This window comes from Ciona robusta, chromosome 11 (assembly GCF_009617815.1).
Source record: "Ciona robusta chromosome 11, ASM961781v2".
NCBI lineage: Eukaryota > Metazoa > Chordata > Ascidiacea > Phlebobranchia > Cionidae > Ciona > Ciona robusta.
In genome coordinates this window covers 5,779,322-5,799,929 of record NC_143245.1, presented here as the reverse complement: position 1 = coordinate 5,799,929, position 20,608 = coordinate 5,779,322, and the positions used below count along the sequence as shown (strand labels likewise).

General features: G+C 32.2%; 1 protein-coding gene across 2 annotated transcripts; it reads left to right on the top strand.

Annotated features, from left to right (window-relative positions):
• The first annotated feature begins 2,975 nt into the window (after window positions 1–2,975).
• LOC149728726 (striatin-3-like) lies at window positions 2,976–18,497 on the top strand. Of its 2 annotated transcripts, XM_089889059.1 has the most exons (18): window positions 2,976–3,134; window positions 4,255–4,368; window positions 5,614–5,717; window positions 6,282–6,349; window positions 7,456–7,531; window positions 7,654–7,809; window positions 9,187–9,355; window positions 9,446–9,533; window positions 10,577–10,678; window positions 12,282–12,380; window positions 13,083–13,204; window positions 13,773–13,996; window positions 14,591–14,712; window positions 15,220–15,384; window positions 15,814–15,945; window positions 16,171–16,263; window positions 16,544–16,630; window positions 17,212–18,497. In XM_089889059.1, exons 1-18 carry the CDS (start codon window positions 3,084–3,086, stop codon window positions 17,379–17,381), a joined length of 2,142 nt encoding a protein of 713 aa, XP_089745185.1. In that variant the 5' UTR covers window positions 2,976–3,083; the 3' UTR covers window positions 17,382–18,497. The 2 variants fall into 2 exon arrangements, with proteins under 2 accessions (XP_089745185.1, XP_089745186.1); XM_089889060.1 differs by lacking the exon at window positions 15,814–15,945.
• The last annotated feature ends 2,111 nt before the right edge of the window (window positions 18,498–20,608 follow it).

Here is a 20,608-nt window from a genome sequence, read left to right as displayed (position 1 = left end):
GATATTGTGTTTTTCTTTTGTGTGCCTTTGTTATATATTTTGCACTAGACTCAAGCTATGCTTAAAGTATAACCAATGTCATAGGTTTATTTAATCTTTTAAATTTACACTTTATCAGAGGTAAAATAGGTAACAATAATTTGAATTTTGTACGCGCCTAAAATTGGCTCCCCAAACTGTAACCGCTTGTGATGGACAATTAATTTTTATCGCTGGCGGCAGCAATAAGCAAAGGGTGTCAGTCAAAATTTTGTTTAACGAAGATTTTGTATTTTTGTTTTACTGTTTTTGAGTTTTCTTTTATTTAAAGTACCAGATAAAGTTCAGAAGACCGTCAAAACTGCTAAACGGTATGCTATAATACTTAGCACATGTAATAAAAATAAGCTGTAAAATTAACGACGTTTTAGAGTTGTATAATCGGAGCGGTGTACCTCGTCCTCAGTCAACCTGACGTTTTACCGGTATTTTGATATCTTTCTTTAGGTGACGCAGCACGATTTCGCGCATTTTCAAAGTTAATTTTCGACACGAACGCCCAAGTTTAAAAAAAAATAGACAGCGGGTATCAGTGAGACCAAAGGAAGATTTTGAAACCAAATTTTAGGTGGCCACCAGCTAAAGGATTACCTTGAAACTATACTAAAGTGCAGTAAAGCGCTCGTAGTAGTCGGCTGCGTTTACCGGTGCAATTTAAAACAGACAGGGGACTATTATTCTAATAAACTACTACTGTTTAAAAAGGTGGAGGAGTAAAATCAGTACAATGGTTTTGTAATCTTTTAAGGCTCATTTTCAACTCCTGCTAAGTAATTTAAAGTTGAAAAGTATAAGTTATGCCTGTATTTACAGTAAATTCATAGCCATTAAAACACTTTATTAATTTTCGATTTATAAATCCTGGAAAGATTAGTAGCTGTATCGTTGTATCCTATCTATAGGTTAACTGTCACCAGTATATATATATATGTATGTTTTTGTAGTTATTTTTGATGAACTTGTTTGATGGCGCTTTCTTTATTGGTGTTTTGCATAAGGAGATAGAAAAAAATAGCCTGCAAACAAAGTATTGAAGTTTCCGCCAAAATGCTTAAGTTTAAAAAAAAACTTCTCGCTAAGGTCACGTATAACCAATATTGTTAATTAAAGCCCTAATGAATTGTAATTTGTTTTTAAAAGTTGCCAACAATTTGGAGACTAAATTCGTTTAATTATTGTGTGTACTATTTAAGTTATGTCACATAATTACTCAATTATAATTCAAAACAGAACTTTGTCTATATTCTAACCATATAAAAGGTATTAGTTTCATTTTACCAGCTAAGGACAAACCCAATTATTGGTAAAATGAATTTAGGTCGCTATCTTAAATTTGTAAAAACTTACGTTTCAAAAAAATATAAAAGGGGGTGACTCAGTCTCACATTTTTGACCCTAGACAGTCTGTAAAATATACATGGGACTATACAAAGAAGACGGAAATTTTTTTCCGATAGAGGCGGTAATTATTTAAATTAAAAAATACGAAAAAACGAACAAAACAGCACTACAAAGTGTTAATAAGTGTAAAACAAATTAATTAAATAATAAAAATACCTTTCTAAATACATAAAACACTAGTAAGAACATATTTCCCACATTAGGTCGGTTATATACGCTCTTTCGTTTGTGTTTACTGTCGTCGAGTCTGTGGTGTAGCGGTTTGCGTGCGGTCGTAATCTCTCTTTGTTTCATTTTTACCGGGTTCGAGTCCCGCACAGTGGAATACTTTTTTTATATTTTTTTTCAAGTTTTTTTTTGTTTGACAAGTTTGGGGTTAGGAGTTGGGGGTTAGGGGTTAGGGGTTAGTGTTAGGGGTTAGTGTTAGGGGTTAGTGTTAGGGGTTAGTGTTAGGGGTTAGTGTTAGGGGTTAGGTGTTAGAGGTTAGGGGTTAGTGTTAGGGGTTAGGTGTTTATATTAGGGGTTAGGGGTTTATATCTTATGTGTATAAACCGTGAAACTAACTGCTCCCCATAAAATAGAGAAACGAATTTGTCATCGCCTCCTAGCGGAAAATTTTTTCCGTCTTCTCTGTATAGCTCCATGTGTAAAATATGGTAGTTCCTGATAAGAAATCATGTGGAGAAGACAGATATTTTTCACTTGCTTAAATAATTGTTAAATCTTGGCGTAAAAATTATGTACATTTCAATATCCAAGCCACATTAAGAAATCTTACTCAGTTTAATAAAGATTTATTTCGTGGGTTGACATATATTAATATCCAAGTTTCCGGATCGTGTTTTAAACAACTAACAACGATCTATGGGAGTTGTGAGTATACGTTTTATAATTCTTTAAATGTTTATTTGTTTACTAGCAAATAGGATGAGAAAATAGAATGAAAAGGTGTCCCATCTTCTCCCACCCTACTATATTAATCAGAGTGCGTGTGACATACTGATAGTTTGTAAACAAAATATTGTGAACCTGTCATACTTTGCAGACCTGCAGTGTGCCTATAGTATAACCTATGAGACATTTTACTAAGCTCACAATTTTATGATTCATAGAATCATAACAGTACAACACTATTCATGTTTGCTTATGCATCTTCAGCATATACATCTGTCTGCATTTAATATATAAAACAGATGAAGTATTATTTTGAATATATCAACTATGTTTGCCATTATTAATGTAAACAAAAAAAAACGTATATATATATATATATTTCAAAATATTTTATTCTCATATTACAATTAAAATGTTTTATCGGTATAAAGATAACTTATACATATATATGGTATTAAAACATTTTTGTGAAAATAAGTTAGAAGAAACAGCTGTACTATATGCCTATCTTTTTATAAATGTTATTAAAAGTACAAGAAGTTAGTAATGTTTTTTATAACCTAGACAGTTTTTTTGCTGCTGTTACCTTAACATTTCATCTACCATACAGTGAGAATTCATATTTCTGAATTCCATAAACATATTTCCCCCTTTTTTACCAGAAAACAACTAGAAAAATTGTAGCATAAATATTGATATTGAATTCTTAGTGAATTTGTTTCCACTGTACTTGATACAACTGCTTTACAATGATGGAAATGGACAATGGAGATTCTGGTGGAAATCAGCAAAATAAACCAGTAAGATTATTGTTTTATTTATTGCTTAAGGTTCTAGTTATTATGTATGCAATCTTGAATAAGGAAAAAAATTGTTTTTTTTTCACAAGAAAATAAGGTCTGCCTATTAAAACATAGATTGTATATGGAGCTGTGGCTCAGTGGTTAGGCACATGCATCTTAATTGAAGGAAAAATAGATAGTTACACCATTGATGGTGTATTTGTCCTTGGGCAAGACACTTAATGAACATTGCTTCAACCTGGTGGTCACTAATGAAGTATAGCAACCTGCCTGTTGGGGTAATAGTTGTCTAACTTTAGCCTAAAAGTCCCATGGCATACCATGCTGTTGGACCTCAACCATGTAGAACAGAATAGAATTAAAGCTTTATAGTATTTATGGGTATATCTTGTTTGTAGTAGAGAAAAATGATGTTTTATCACAAAAAATGAAGCCCCTAAACTGATGTTTTATCACAAAAAAAAGTTTTGAAAAAGTTAAAGTTTACACCGCTTCATAGTATTTGTGGTTATGGTTATATCTTGTTTTCAGTAGAGAAATTGCTGTTTTATCACAAAAAAGGAAGTCCCCAAACTGATATTTAATCACAAAATAAGTTTTAAAAGTAAAAGTTACTTAATATTGAAAGTGTAGCGCAGTAACTCCACACCATTCGTTGAAAATGTACTCAAGCCTATGTTCAAGAGCATATATAACCTTTAGCTGGCGTGGTAGTGTGTTTGAATGGGCACTTGTCAAAACATTCTCTTTTGTGTGGAAAGCAGGCTTTTGTAACGGTTACTTCAAGTTCAGTTTCTGTTGTTTAAAAATGCCTACATTGAACAGATAACATAGGATATTTAGGATGTGGAATATGATTTCACTATCCTATTTCTGTGTGTTAAATGACCCTTTAAATCATTTGCAAAGTGGAAATACAATGCATTTGTTTCATTTATTGCCATATAATGAATTATGGCCTTTTAATTGAATATTTAGAAATGTTTTAAATTTTGGCAACAAGTTTACATCAGACTTTGATCTCACACATTTTTGTTGTTTGTTTTTTTCTAAATATTATCAAATTTGGTAAAAGGTTTGTTTCTTATACACGGTATCCCGTTTGTTACCTTTCTAGGCCGAGACGAAGTCTCCATACTCGATGCCAGGCATTCTACACTTTATACAGCATGAATGGTCAAGGTTTGAAATGGAACGCGCACAATGGGACGTGGAGAGAGCTGAATTGCAGGTGGGTTGTTTAATGTTAGTAAAACTAAAAGTTTAAATATTCAAATCGAAATTCTGTCTCAATAATTCAAACAAAACCTTCATTTAATTAAATGGACAAAGATACAAAAATGGTGTTGAATCTAAAAGCCTAAAGCACTCAAATGAAAACTGCAGTTTAGATCAAACAATTTAAAATACTGGTAAAACTGATAGCTCAAAGATACAAATATGGGCGTTATAACTGATAGTCCAAACTTCTAAAGCATTCAAATCAAAACCTTTAAGTAAATCGTACAATTAAAAAATATTGGTGAAACTGGTAATATATATATATATGTATTGGTGAACCTGTGTATTTTAGTTCTTGTACAGCTGGGTAAAATTTAATATTGTTATTTAAGTAATTTAATCTTGTTTTACACAACACTTTTATCCAGGTATATATATAGCTATGCTTATTTATACATGAAGTTTGTAAAAACAGGCTAGAACTACTGTAGAACCAATCAGCTGTACTGTTGTATAGTATTAATAGTTAATACATCAAATGTTGGATTATTGTAAAGTTTTCTGATATTCTGAACACAAAGTAGCACCCAGAACATTGGTCCCCTATATTTGGAGAAAGTGACTGATTTATAGGCTATTAACAGTTCAGCGGGGCTTAAGTTTGTTCAAAACATCTCCAACCTTCTTGCTGTACTACCGCAAACAAATCCACGTGTTCTTACTCATTTCCCTTCATGGTTTGGGAATTGCCGCAGCTTTTTCACATTTCCCTTTTAAAGCTGTTGTCGATTAAGTTAATAAAATAAATCTGTATTTCCTATCCCACACTCTACACACGGGATCTGGGGTTCCAGGTGCATAGGGATAATGAAATGGATAAGCTTAAGCTAATATAAATGTATCTGGTATAAAATGTATAAAAAAAAAATTTGTATACGTATTTTTATACAAGTATTTTATGTGTCACACAAAGCCAGGGTATGCTATTTGGTAATTACTTGTATGTTATGCGTTTTATATTTACTTTCATATTATCCATATGAGAATAAGATTTTGGCTGATTGATACCAACCTTAGCAGCATAAATGATATAAGTTCAAAACATACCATATATGTATCCTATTACTTTCCAACTTAAAAGCATTATTATTCTGTTTTAAATACTTTATTGCAAAAGTTATACAATATCCCTACATTGGTATTGGTTTTTACATTATTGGCTCTTATCATTAAAGTTTGTTTACGTTTTCTTTAGGCACGCATTGCGTTTCTGCAAGGTGAAAGAAAAGGGCAGGAGAATTTAAAAAGAGATTTAATTCGAAGAATCAAAATGTTAGAATTTGCTCTAAAGCAAGAAAGGTAAGACACAAACATAAATATTGTAAAGTTCTTTTAAAAGTCCATTTTGTGTTATGCAATTAAAACTGGATTTAAATTAAAACCTATTAAAATCGACAATCAGGATTTGAAATTCAGATAAAATGATGGCAGCTCATAAAAACTGGCCTAACCAAAATGAAACGGCAGTAAATTTTATCATAAACCATCGCAAATTGAAATACCCAAATATGTGTCTGTGTAGGGCAACATAAAAAGTGGGAATTTGTTATATTGTGGAAGCTGGCAGCAGTTTTAGCTTCAAGCTTCCTTGAAAATTGAAGCATGAACTATACCAAACACATCAGAAATATTCTGAAATCTTGGCTAAGTTTTGCAACTCAATTAATCAAAATAGTTGGATGCTTTTACTTTAGTGAAGAATTTTGAAAACTTAGTTTTAAGTTGCCTGATTTTCAAGACCTATAAAAGCATCTATGTAAATTTTTCTTTTGGTTGAGAATTTGTTTAAAGACAAATTTAAATACACATAAACATACACAGCGTTTTTTTAGTTTTACTTTATATTATTTTTGTCATTGACAGAGCCAAAGTGCACAAGCTCAAATTTGGAACAGACATTAGCATGGAACAAAAGCATAATGAGACTAACGGTAAGTGGGAATTAACAGTTGTCCTTTTATCTTGACCCACTTTACCAAAGTAACTGCTTATCCTTTTCCCCATTAGTGCACTGTCTATTGGAATGCATGCATAAACATATTGAAGCATCTAGTGGAGGTTTTATAAAACTTAGATTTGTGTGTATTAAAAAATATTTCTTAATTATATATATATATATATTTCCTAATGCAGCTAATTAAAGTTATTCTTTTAAATTAAAAATCTAGGTTTTTATAGAGTTCTAGTTTTCTTCAACATAAATTTTCCATAAAATGGATTCCATAAAAACATGTTGGCTTATTAAGATTTTCTGGTATCCTGCTACTGTAATTAAAATACCTGTTTGTAACAATTACCAGTACATTTTTATAGTCACAAGGATATAATTTTATATTTCTGTAAATATTCTTTGTTCACTACCAAACTTGACAATAAAAATAAAAAATGGACCATCTTACCCCAGCCCACTTTTTGTATATATGTATTTTAAAATCACATTTATAAATATATATATACATTTTATTTTACCAGTCAATTGGTCCGACATGATTATAAATGTTATAATAAACAGACCTAACCCTTAAAGCTAATGAATAATTAAAGAAATACTGTGGCTAGCAATCAATAACCAAATTCTAAATTACCTGCACCTACCTAAAGTGTAGACTATTAATAAAGATTCATATGCACCCAATGCATTACTAAGGATTTTAAAGTTAAATTATATGTATTAAATGGGAATAAAGTCATATTCTGTGCTCTAATTGATGTCCAGATAGTACTTACTAAGCTAAGTATATAAATCCAATTGCGAGTTATCAAAAAAAAAAAATTGTTTGCTGTTTTTATGTTTTGTTTGCTGTAATAAATGAATGCTTGCTTAAGTGACAAATATTAGTTACGATGCATCAAAAAAATACTATTTGAATTGAAAAATAAACCACAATGTAGTAGGTAACCTATTCCAATCGAATGGCGACCCACTTGTTGGGTTGCTAACCAGTATCCACAGAAAAAAAACAGCATAATACCAGTTTAATGATATTATATATCTTTATAATATGATATTATATATCTTTTTACTTTTATTTTTCAGAGGAATCAAAAACGAATGAAATGCAAACAACAAACGCTCATATGTCGTGGCGTCATGGCAGGCAACTTCTGCGACAGTAAGTTATTTATTTTCGTACATTTCGACCCTTTGAACTGCTGTGCAGACTCTATCTCGTTCGCGGACCCCAGTTCGGGAGCCACTGTTGTATTCTATGTGTTAAACAATCTTTTAAACCAGATACTTGCAAGAGGTTGGCTACAGCGAGACAATCCTGGATGTTCGGTCTCAAAGAGTCCGTGCTCTGCTCGGCAATAACTATGAGGTGCCGAAACCAACTGAAAATGACAATCAAGTAGTAAATGGAGATCTATCAGATGAAGAAGTACAGCAAAAGTAAGAAAAAATAAGTTTTTATTGTAGTTTATTAATTTTTATAATTTCTATAAAAGGCAAGATACAAATTGGCAGGCTATTTTTGTACATCGCTTTATTTTATTCTATTAAAATTTTATAATGTCAAAATAAAAGTCTGTAGAATAAGTTATTTTATTATTATGACCAAAATTATTTTTCAACCGATTTTATTTTTTTGAATAATAGCAAATATAAAAATAGTTTTTAAATGTTAAAAAAAGATTAAAATATCAAATTACCATTATGTATAATAGAGGTTCTTTTATTATTTGACTGAAATTATTTTTGTACTGAATTTATTAACAATTCTTTATTCAACCCGAGTAGTTGGAATTGTTGCTTCTTATTTCTGTTAACTCTTTCATGAAAGCAAACAGAATCTCCCTTAAGCTCACATTTGTTAACCATTAACTGAGATGTCTAGAAATTTCTAATATGGTTGAGTGATCCAAATCATTTGGACTTTTTATAGAGTTTTATAATTTACAATATTTTTTTCGAAATTTGGGGCTAAAAAAATTATAATACAAATCATCAGACATAAAACAGAATCAACACTTAAAATATTTTGTAAATCCATCTACCTTTTTTTCTACAAAATTAGAATATATTCTTTCACACCACTGTAGTTTTTCATCTCTCGAGAAAAACCTATGCCCTATCTTACGCTCATTGCAAAATAAATTATTAAACATAACAGTTTACTCGTAGTTAAAAAGAAGATTATATACCCAAACAGCTTACCAACCATATTTTCACACAATAATTAAAAGTCTTTTACATTCTGTTAGTGAGGCCAATCCCATAGTTAAAAAAACATATGTGAAAATTTTAGCATACAGGGGCAAAGTGGGTCTGGTCACCCCATTATTATTAATCCTCTTTAATGGCAGTAAAAAATTAGGGTGTAGTTTCTATTCTATGTTGGTATGGTCCTACAGTCTGGCTTGCCACCGGCACCAGAGGTTTAGGCCAAAGTTAGCACATTACCACGACACCTATGGTGTTAACCCATTTAGTGACCACTGGTTTGAGGCATTTTTCGTCAAGTGTCTTGCCCAAGGAGACATACTCCTATCAATATTGAACCTCGTATCCTTCAGTTACAATGAAAAAACACCTAACCAGCTACTAAAACTTGAAAATAATGGTTTAACCTAAATTCCCACCAAAATAATAACAAATATTCAGGAGGTCCAAAACCCCCCTACCCTTTTTTTATTAAAAAATAAGGCATGAAATAACCCTGTATCGCCACACATTTAGTTTTTGCACGCTACAAAAAATGTTTTAAAATTCGGTTATAGTAAATTTTGAAATTGTCTATAATTTCAAACATTTCTTTTTTCTACCCAGGTCAGCAGGTTTTGTTTTAGCCAGTCACGGTTCGGGAAAATCAACTGAAAACATCTTTAAGGATTTTAACTTCCTAAACGCAGCAGATAACGATGAAGATGAAGATGTTAGCATGCAGGAAGAGGACACAACAGATGGAGGGGATCAACAGCGAAAATCAAGAGCTAAAGTAAAACAACATTGAATAAATAAAAAAAATTCAAAAAGATAAAAAAATATTTTGCCCAAAAATTAAAAAACAATTCTTTGGTTTTTTTAGGATGATTTTGATGAGGTGGATGGTTTCGGTGACGCAGAGATGGCTCTTGCTGAGTTTGACTTTCTAAATCCACCTGACAGTGAACCAGGTATGTTTACCATATTCGTCGGGTTTAAAACTTTAGACAAAACCTAAAAAGTTCAAAACATTCCGGACAAAATAGTAATATTTTTAAATAAAGTTACACTCGCAGTTTTTAAATATAGGGAGTCCCATTACCCTTTTTGGGGGGGAAATACAGTATAATTGGCCCTGCTTGTTTGGTAGACAATACTAATAGCAGGGTAAAAGCTGTTTTAGATGTTAGACTGGTATGGTAAAGCATTGTGTTTATAATTTAAAAATGAACTGTATTCTAACTTAAGTCTGTAATACTTTACTGTTGAGTCATAAAGTTGAGTCATAATTTTATAGCATTTACCAAAAACTAGCATGTTGCATTTCGTTTCTTGCATCGAAGCCAAACCCTACAGTTGGCAATTTTCTGAGAACCGCAAATGTGGTACTGAAATGTCACGTCTCAAAAGAGCTATTAATGATTGAATATCATATGCGTTTGGCTATATCCCCATCTTCTTATATGGGGATACTATATCCTTTGCACCAAAAAGCCCTTTGAAATGTCCAATTCAAAACAAGACGAATGGTACTCCCCTAATTAAGTCACCAAAATAACTTCTTAAATCCAATTTCATTTTGAGTGAATGACAGTCAGTAATGAAGCTTGTTTTGGTAGCAGAGCTAATATATTTTCTCTAGAAATTCCTGTATAGTGCGAGAAATTGGTTTAACTACTTATATATTCTAATGCTAGGGTAATACAATTACAATTGGCAATATATACGCTTTTCGGTATTTAATTCTTTATACATTTTATAAAAGCAACAGCTTTAAAAATTTGCGTTAAAATTGGCAAATATTGTTTCAAAATTGATTATTTTTGAGCAGGTGTCTTTTTATGTGATTAGGATATAACGTCAATATGAAAAATGATATAAAACAAAATGTATATAGGACAGAAAAAATTATATATAACAGTTAACAATATTTTTTTCATTTTATTTCTATTTAATTCAAAATAATAATAAAAAAAGTTTAAATTTGTATTTTAAATTTCATATTTCTGAGCAGATGATATGAAATTGGATTGGTCAGTTGATCAGAACAAACTAAACGCGATGAAGGAACAGTTTCGACAGGAGAAGAGACAGACAAAGAAAAAGGAACTAAAACGTAAGTGGACACTTAAGTATATCACCTTAAGGGCATGAATTCTATTCAGAATCTTAACTACAATGGGTTTTAAATACTACATTACTATGTGTAATGTGTATAATTTTTTATGTGCGTAAATCCAATTAAAGAGTTTGCTTATATTAGTATGGAGTACTTTAGGACAAGGTAGATGCCGTTAGCACATACTTTCCCAAATTTCCTTATCTTCTTTTTAGCACATAATATTCCAACTTTCCCTAACAATTAACAATTTTATTTTGGAGTTGTGAGGATACAATTAGATAATTCTGTGAATACTCTTTAGTTACTATACTAAATTAAACAAAAAATAGACATGACATACTACACAAGCCCCACAGAAACATGACATCATTGCCCCCAATCAAAAAACATTCAAAGAAATATAAAACTGCATCCCAAGGACTCCCACAGACCGTTGTTAATTGTTTAAAACACCATCAGGATATTTGGATATTATGTGCAAAAGGTGTCCCATCTTCCCCCACCCTACTATATTTATTTTCCATTTACAAAATGTGAGGAATTTTCAATCTCTTATTTTGATTATAAGGTTTTGCCCTTTATGTGTGTAGTGTATAAAAACGATACTGTAAAGTTATTATGCCTACAAACACTATACAAATGTATGCAATATAACACCAGACCTGTGTATTGAAAACAATGTAACTTGAACTTGCTGATGTCCCAAAATTGTAGTCCGTGTCTACGTCTGTTTACTTGTCTGGTCTGCAAATCAATTATTTATGGGGCCTAAACATTGTCTTAGCAATTTCCTTTGAAAAATTGCATCGCTTTATAAAGCATTTCATGCACTCAATTCCAGCTGTAAAAATGGATTAAAAAAGCATCTTCCTCCATTCATTGACAAAATCATTATTTTACTTATGTTACAATATTTGGTTATTGAAATAGGTAACCAATATATCACGTTTCACGTAGCAGCTAATCTCCAATGTTACAAGAATATATACATCAATGCTGTTTTCTTAAGTCAGCGGTAATTTTTATCCTTAAATTGTAACCCGAAAGGGTTTTCCATATTATTTGGTTAGGTTGTTCCCTACAGTGGTTCTTCAAGTCTTTCATATATTACTGTAAACTATCGGTTGAAATTCTCTTCTTTTTACATTGTTTTATGCCTAATATTTGGGTGGCACCAAAAAAAATGGGAAAAGTTTTCTAAGTGAACAAAACCCTGCATAAAACAAGTGAACAATAAGAATAATGTGAATACAAGTGTTCTGTTGGTGTTTCAGAGCATTTTAACCAGAGTGTTTGTATATATGTAGTAGGGTGGTGGGAGATTGGAAGACCTTTTCATTCTATTTTCTCATCCCATTTGGTAGTAAACAAAGAACGTTCAAAGGATTTCAAACTGTATCCTCACGACTTCCATCGACCGTTGTTAATTGTTTAAAACACGATCAGGATAATTGGATATCATGCGCTAAAGGTGCCCCATCTTCCCCCACCCTACTATATATATATACTGTAATGGGTGAAAATAAAAATGTTTTTATTCTTAGTGTAAGCTTTTTTGGTAGGGTGTGTGTTTTACAATACTTGTTTCACTTTACAGGCCCTATAAAGAAAGATCTTCAAAATATGCTTGACACTCTACGTGGGTCTGAACTCAACCGTGCAACTGAGGATGTAGACATTCATATTCCAGATGAAGGTATGCAATAATTACTTTTCCTAAATATAATTCAATTGTAATAAATTTCGAAAATCTGACCCTTATCTGGTGCTCATAGAGTTGGAAGTTTCTTGTGTAAAGAAATACAGTAAGGATCTGGTGCTACGAAAACTTAACAGACAAAAATTAAGTCCAACCAATTGTATAATTAAAGATATAGTAGGATGGGGGAAGATGGGACACCTTGAGCACGTAGTATCCAAATATCCTGTCCGCGTTTTAAACAATTATTAATGGTCTATGAAAGTTGTAAGGACATAGTTTTATAATTTTTAGAATGTTTTTTGTTTACTAATAAATGGGATAAGAAAATGAAATGAAAAGGTGTCCCATCTTCCCCCACCCTACTATATATATATGCTTGTTCTCAATCACAGCAGAACATTTGAAAAACATTTAAAATTAACCAGAGACTGATTACCTAACATAAATATAAACTTTAACTGTGAGATTTTGTTAGAATTGTTAAGGGTATTTATAGGATATACTAATTTTTCATGTCAGAACATCATTTTTTACATGTTATGCCTGTCAGCAATAGCAGCTTTTGGGGTAATAGGCTAACCCTGGCCAAAATCTCTGATCCCATGGCATGCCACGGTGTATGACCTCACCCATACAAACAACAACAATAGCAAAATGTTAAGTATAAATTTCAATAACACCAATGTTTTTGTTCAGAAAACCTCCCCTTTACAGTAGGAGGGACACATATTGGAGATGAATCTATTGAAAACGCTCTCGGTCTTGGGGCCCTCGCTGGATTGACAGTCGCTAATGAAGCTGACCCTCTGTCTTACGATGTACGTGTTTAGTTATTTCTGGGATTTGGAATAACGGTCCAAATGTGGACTAAATCCTAGGTCCTTGACAATGACCTCACCCACAAAGAATTAAAATAATAAAATAAAATAAAAATCTCTAGTTATTTAAATACTGCTGGTAATGCATTGAAAATGAGACAGTTGGGTTAAGATGGGTACTGTTAGAATATAATTTCCATATATCCCGAACTTGTTTTGAATAATTAGCATCGCTTTTTTAAGGGTTGTGAGGATATGGTTACATAAATCTGTAAATATTCTTTGTTTAATACCAAACGGGAGGATAAAAAAGTAAAACCATGGACCATGATTGGTTCCTAACCCAAGATAGTACACGTGTGTAGAAAATATTGAAAAAGTGTAAAACTGGCAGCCGAAAGTATGACGTAATCCTAGTAAAAAAAATAAATAGTATATGAAAATATTGAATAGTTTAAAACAGGGGTGCTAAAAGTACGGCATCACCCTTGTTTAAAAGCAGACACCCTAAACGTTAACTATTATTCTATCTAATCATGAATAAAAGCTATTATTATTTATTTTCCAGATCTCAGCCACCAAAGAATCGTACCGGAAGACATGGAATCCAAAATACACGCTCCGGAGTCACTTTGATGGCATCCGAGCGATCAGGTTCCTCCCTAACGAGTCCTCTGTGATCACAGCATCTGAGGATCACACCATGAAGCTCTGGAACCTCAATAAACCTCTTCCGAGCAAGAAGACACAAGCGTTGGATGTTGAACCTATCTATAGCTTCAGAGGACACTCGTACGTAAAACTTTAAAAAAAATAAGTGTTATTGTTTTTTTTTGTATTAAAATATATATTGTTATTTTTGTCAAAAAAGTTTGTTACAAAGGCATCCTCTGGGGTGGCAGGGTGGGTAAACCTTACTTGGAATTTTCTGCTCTGATCTATAATCAGTAAACATTAAAACGAATGAGCTAGATTCGTCCACTTTTTTAAAAGAAAACAAACTTACATTTGTCAACTTTTTTAAAAAATATTTCATTTTTTTTTTGACATAAGTGACTAACCTGGGGTGGCAGGGTCGGTAGACCTACTCTGGATTTTTTGCACTTTTTTATAAATTGTAAACATTAAAATAGAAATACTAGTTAACCGTGTTTGACACATCTAAATATGTCATTTCATCTTACCCCACTATATATTATTTTTAGGTGTTTTTTTTCATTTTTTTCCCATTTTCATTATTTAAATAATAATTATAACATTTTCCTATTTTTGTTAAAACATTTTACAACATTATAAAAATGAAATATCAAGTATTTTATATCATTGTGTTCTGCTTATACTATATCCCAGGGGCTATCAATTTAATTAAACCTGTTATCATTACAGTGGTGCTGTTCTCAGCCTGGAAATTGATACTGAGGGGAGTTCATGTTTTAGTGGAGGTTTAGATTCCACTGTTAGAGTATGGAGTATACCAAGTGTGGAAATAGATGCTTATGATACTTATGGTAATTATTTCTTCTTGTTGCTGATTCTGTTGTATGGTTTTAGTTGTTGGATTTTTTTTGTAGGTCTCTATTCTTGTTTTTACCACTGTTGTATGGTTTTATTTGTAGAATGAATTATTTTTTAAAACTTTGTATTAGCATTTTGAGTTTGGCGCTGTGACTCAGTGGTTAAGCGCTTGCATCTGAACAAAAGACATACTGATAGGTGTATGTGTCCTTGGGCAAAAAAATTTATATACATTTCTCCAACCCATAAGTAACTAATTGGCTGTAGCACCCTGGGAGTTTTTTGGGGGGAGGGGGCAATAGGCAACTTTGGCATAAATCTCTGGACCTGTTATTAAACTAAATAAAAAAATGGGAAAAAAGGATTGAATCCTAAATTGTACACTCAGTCTGGAGCGTTTTAACTAAATTATGAAATGTAATGCCACACTGTATAAAAACTTCCAAAATATTTGTAAACTTTCCTAATTTAATGAATAATCTCTCATTTTTCCATCTCAGATCCATCCGTCTCCCAAAAGATCCTCGTCGGACACACGGATGCGGTTTGGTCTCTCTCCTACTCCGGCACTCGTCAGCAATTATTGTCTGCATCATCTGATTGTTCAGTGAGGTTGTGGAACCCAACATCAGCTGATCCTCTCGTGCAAACATACACTACTGATGGTAAGTCTTGTTTAAACTGGTTTCTTTTTCTTGCGGTTTTGACTGGTTTAAACTGGTTTAAACTGATTTTCTACTGGTTTAAACTGGTTTTCTACTGAATTAAACTTGTTTCTACTCGATTAAATTGTTTTTTTTTACTAGGTTTCACTGGTTTTTACTGTTTTTTTTATTGTTTTTCACTGGTTTAAACTGTTATTTCTCATATCTTCTTATTATAATTAATTTTGTCTGTACTTTTATATACAAAGACATTGATAAATTCATTATGAGTTAAATACCCACTTCCAACCACACCCTCACACCCAGAGCAATGTTTTTTATCAATGACTGCTAATTCAGACATGCCATTAGTCACCACCATGTTAATTACTGTCAATGCCTTACCTAACTGCGCAAGCTCACCACAAAAAAACACCCCTTCAACCCCAGGCACACCGACATCTGTCTGTTTCGTTCATTGCGACTCCAACCATGTAGTAGTATCCCACACTGATGGGAAAGTGAATTTGTACGATCTTGAAACTGGACAAATATCTCTCGTCCTTACAGAGGGAGATGGAAGTATGTGGAAATTTATATTAATATATTTTTCATGTTACTTATTCTTTTTTCTCCCCTATTCTGCCTTCTTGGGGGGAAAAAGTACTTTTCAGCTGATTCGGTATATAAAACCTTAATTTTATTTTAAAATTTATTTCTCTGCCATTGGGAAGACTGTTATGACTGTCAATAAAACATTAGTGTAAAAATATTATTTGATTATATTTTTTTTATTTATTTCTTCAGGTAGCATCAACTGTGTTGTGAGCCATCCAACAATGCCTGTTACCATGACGGCACACGATGATAAACACATTAAATTCTATGACAACACATCAGGTATTTAAATATTATTTTAATCAAATACTAAATTATTATGTTTGGGTTTACGAAAAAAATATTTGAAAAATATGAACTATTAAAATATAATAATAAAACTTATATCTAGGTCTTGGATATGGTAATCTAATTTAAAAAGAGCTGTTTAATCAAAAAAATACATACAAATCACTGTTGTTGAGATGTTTTTTATGTGCTTGGATGTGTTTATTTTCCTCGATATTTCATTTTTAGTTTTTCCATGATATTTTATTAACCATATTTTTTCTTATAAACACAGGCAAACTAATTCACTCTATGGTGGCCCATCTGGATTCAGTGACCAGTTTATCTGTTGATCCTAATGGTCTATACTTGTTGTCTGGAAGTAAGTTAGTGTTTTACTTGGTTACTGTACATGGGCGTCATGTTTTTTTAAGTTTAGAAAAATCTTGCGACATTTCTAAAATGCAGTTATACCTATAGCATAGAAAACTTCATTGATCAATGTAGTGAACGCAATATACTTATACTCTGCTTGTAGTAAAGACATGTAGCAGTAGAATAAATCCTATTTTAAAGTGTACAACTGGGTACTAAAACACAATAACACCCCTGTTTAAAAATTAAGGGGACATGTCACTCCAAGCACCCCTACTGTTACGCCTATGCTACTGTGTTACTATAGCTTTTTCTTATATGCAAACTATTAACGGCAGTCAAAGCATGAAATGTGTTTTTAATAAAAGTAGGAATTTAAGGCCTAATTTTAGGGATTAATATTAATATTGAAATATTGTGTGCACATTCACTGTGCACTGTTAGTACATTGTGATTGTGCTACTGTAAGCTATTTTCTGAGTGTTGGGGCAATGGGCTAAAAATCCCATTTTTTCAAACAAGGACCTCACCTACATGGAATAGAATAGCAGCTACATAATGCATTTACTAATTTTTTTTTTACCCCAGGTCATGACAGTTCAATTCGTTTATGGAACCTGGATAGCAAGACCTGTATTCAGGAGCTTACTTCTCATAGGAAAAAGTTTGACGAATCAATTTACTCTGTGGCATTCCATCCTAGTGCCACGTATATTGCGAGTGCAGGAGCGGATGCCTTGGCCAAGGTTTTCGTTTAATATTCACGTGATTACTGCTCGTGAAGTAATTTTCGTGAAACAATGCTCATGAAATCTTTTTCGTGAGACACTGCTCATGAAGTCACTTTCGTGAAACACTGCTCATGAAGTCACTTTCGTGAAACACAGCTCATGAAGTATCTTTTGTGAGACCTTACGAAAAGACTCTGTTTTCAGCGAGTGGTACTTTTTCACATAATTTCTGGCTCACGAACTTACATGATAAAGCATTTGATTGCAAGAATCACATGATCATATTATTAGTTTGAGCTTTTGGGTAACCACCCCAAAAATCATGTAAGACTAGATTTGATATTTAACAGCTATGCTGTGTATTTTTAAGCGCATATGGCAGCCTGCACCATTAATGCAGAGATTTAATTATCAACTCAAAACGTACACTGTTGTACCCACATGCTAATAATGCAGTCTATAATTGTGCGCCCACATCGGTTTCCAACACCTGGTGACATGTACTCAAAAATCCATGCGATTGTGAAATAATTCTCCTAAATTTGTACTTTTTGCACCGATCGTTTTTTGGTGCGTTTTCAGTTTGACGGTGTAACAAACCTGTTGTTCGCGTTACACTACAGTGTTGTTTTCTCTTAGTTGGTTCAAAGAATTTTTTTGAAGCAGTTTCATAAAAGTTCTGGTTTTACATGTACAATTCAAGTGGCAACAAAACTCGTTTTTTTTTCTCTGAAAGTGATTTTTCAAAAACGCTCCCCAATAATCAGTTAAATTAGCCTGGCTTTTTGTAGCCTCAGCATATATAAGGTTCTCAAATATATCCTTGCTTACATAGTTGGGAATTGTTTAAATTTGATTTGGCTGTATATCTGTTTTTAAATCTCACAAAAATTCATGGTTTTTCAACGTTTTCTACGTTTTACAAAAAAAATCAGTTTCTGTCTGCAGTTATTTCAGGCCGAAAAGCATTTACTTTATTGAAACCTCTATATGTGCTTGCGTAATGTCATACTACTGCCGTTTTGCTGCATTGGTGTCTAATGTAACAAGAAGAAATTTTATTTGGTCGTCAAAACCTTGCTGCACGGTTTTGAAGTATTAGTATTGTGGCTTTTGAGATAATAAATGGTATATGTCACTTTAGTTGTGTTAATATGTTACGTCTTGTTTGTTGGGGCAATAGCCGGAAATAATATATTTAGTACTGTTGTAAGAGTAGATGGGATACCGTTAGCACGTAAATCCCATATTTCCTGATCGCGATTTGAACAATCTTACCCCACCATATAATATAGTCCGATTTAAAAAAAATGTTGTAGAAATAAACATTCAACGTATTACGATGCCGAAGTATAGCGCTTGAGTCATTGCCGAAGAATTAGAAACATTCTACTTCATCTTTCTTTTCACTGTTAAAATATGGTAAACACTGTTTCAGTGAGCATTTTGTCAAAATGCGACGTGATGTCAGAAGTCTTGTTTGCCTGGAGTTGGTGTGTTGTTATTTTGCTGATCTCGCGCTTTTCTTCGGAATTCTGAATGTTTCAGTTTTAACTCTAAATTAGATACCTAGATCGGTTGTTTCTTTTGCTGGGCGACAGTTAATTGATATTATGTTGTGTTTTCTTAGTTTTGATTAAGATTTATAAATTTTATACTTTGCCCCACTATATGGGTTAAAATGTTTCTTTTAGGGCAGATGTGAGATGTGCTCACGTGCATATTTATAATTACGGTAAACTTACAGTAACGGCAGATGTAGTTTTACGTTTTAATAAGTATTAAAAGCTAGAAAGTATTAAAAATGCTGTTTGTTTTATATAAATAAATACCTAAATAACATTAGTGCTCTTATTTTAGCCGGAATTTCAATATTTATTCAGGTTACAATAAATATATGGTATTGCTTTCTGGTGTGTTATATTTAAATTATTATTAATTTTTAAAAGTTTTTTTTGAAAAGAATAAAACTGTATTAAAAATGTCACATGATCAAATATATATACCACATATTCTATTCTATATGGGTGAGGTCCTACAGCCTGCCGAGGCTGGGACACCATTTAACCTAGGATTTAGGTCAGAGTTGCCCCATTACCCTGATGGCCTGATTTCAGTCAGAGTTCACTAATTACCTAATATTACTCTGTTATGTTTGTACATTATTTTTATGGTATTGATATGACTATATCTCACTTGCAAGTAAATTGTAAGAAGAAATTTATTTAGGTTTAATCTTGAATTTAGTTAAAACGTTTTGTACTTAGGGCAGTTATTTGTAAACTGAAGTAATTTTGTTTGTTGAATTAGGCTTCTGTGCTATTTGTTACCTGCTTGGTAATGTAAAACATTTTAATTGTTTAACTGAAATTATGTAATTGTGTTATGCAAATTGTGTATAAAGTATAATATGTTTGTCAAGTTTGTGAAGCAATTCATATGTGTACTGTGTGTATATATATATATATTCACTCTTCATTTCCATATTATTTTATAGAGTCCAAATATTTAGTAGTAACAGTATTACCTCTACACAGAATTGATCTGTCTTGTTTCTCCCCTGATATTGGCAGATTTATACAAAGTAAACTAGTTTAACCTTTTTACTTGGCTGTAAACCCCAAATAAATGTGATATTTAGGGTTTCTAATATTGGAAAAGAATGATATAATCTGTGTTAAACTTTGGCTTTCTTTAAAAACTTTGGCATTATGGGGGTTTAACCAAAACAATTTTGCACACTTTTTTTATAATTTTATATTGCTATAATTTATAGTAAGACTGCCACAATAATACACCAAGAGTTACTGTGTCGTTAAACCAACAGTCCAACGTTATAATTGCAAATGCAAATTTTTGCTTTTTAACCATACAAGGTAGTCAAATATTTGCTTCAAATTAGCAATAAATGAAACATTCTCTGTGTAAAACAATGGGTTTAAATATTTTCGCATTCTTATCAGTAAAAGTTTCTAAGTTTAAGTTTTCCTCTACCCAGCTGTCTACAGCTTACCTTATATGCCCTTGGATTAGTTTGAGATTTGTTTCACATTTTTCATATTGTCCAAACCAATTCCTCGTTATTTGCTAAGCCTTACACTCGTAACGGGTGGCAACTCTGAGAGATTAGTATTGGGTTAGGTTGCTTTGCAGGTTTCTTAAATTACGGTTGGCCTTTACTTACAAAACATCAATTTTAAGCTGTTTGCTTTGATTGAGGAAAAAGAACTATTTTTAATAACCAAAAAAACTTC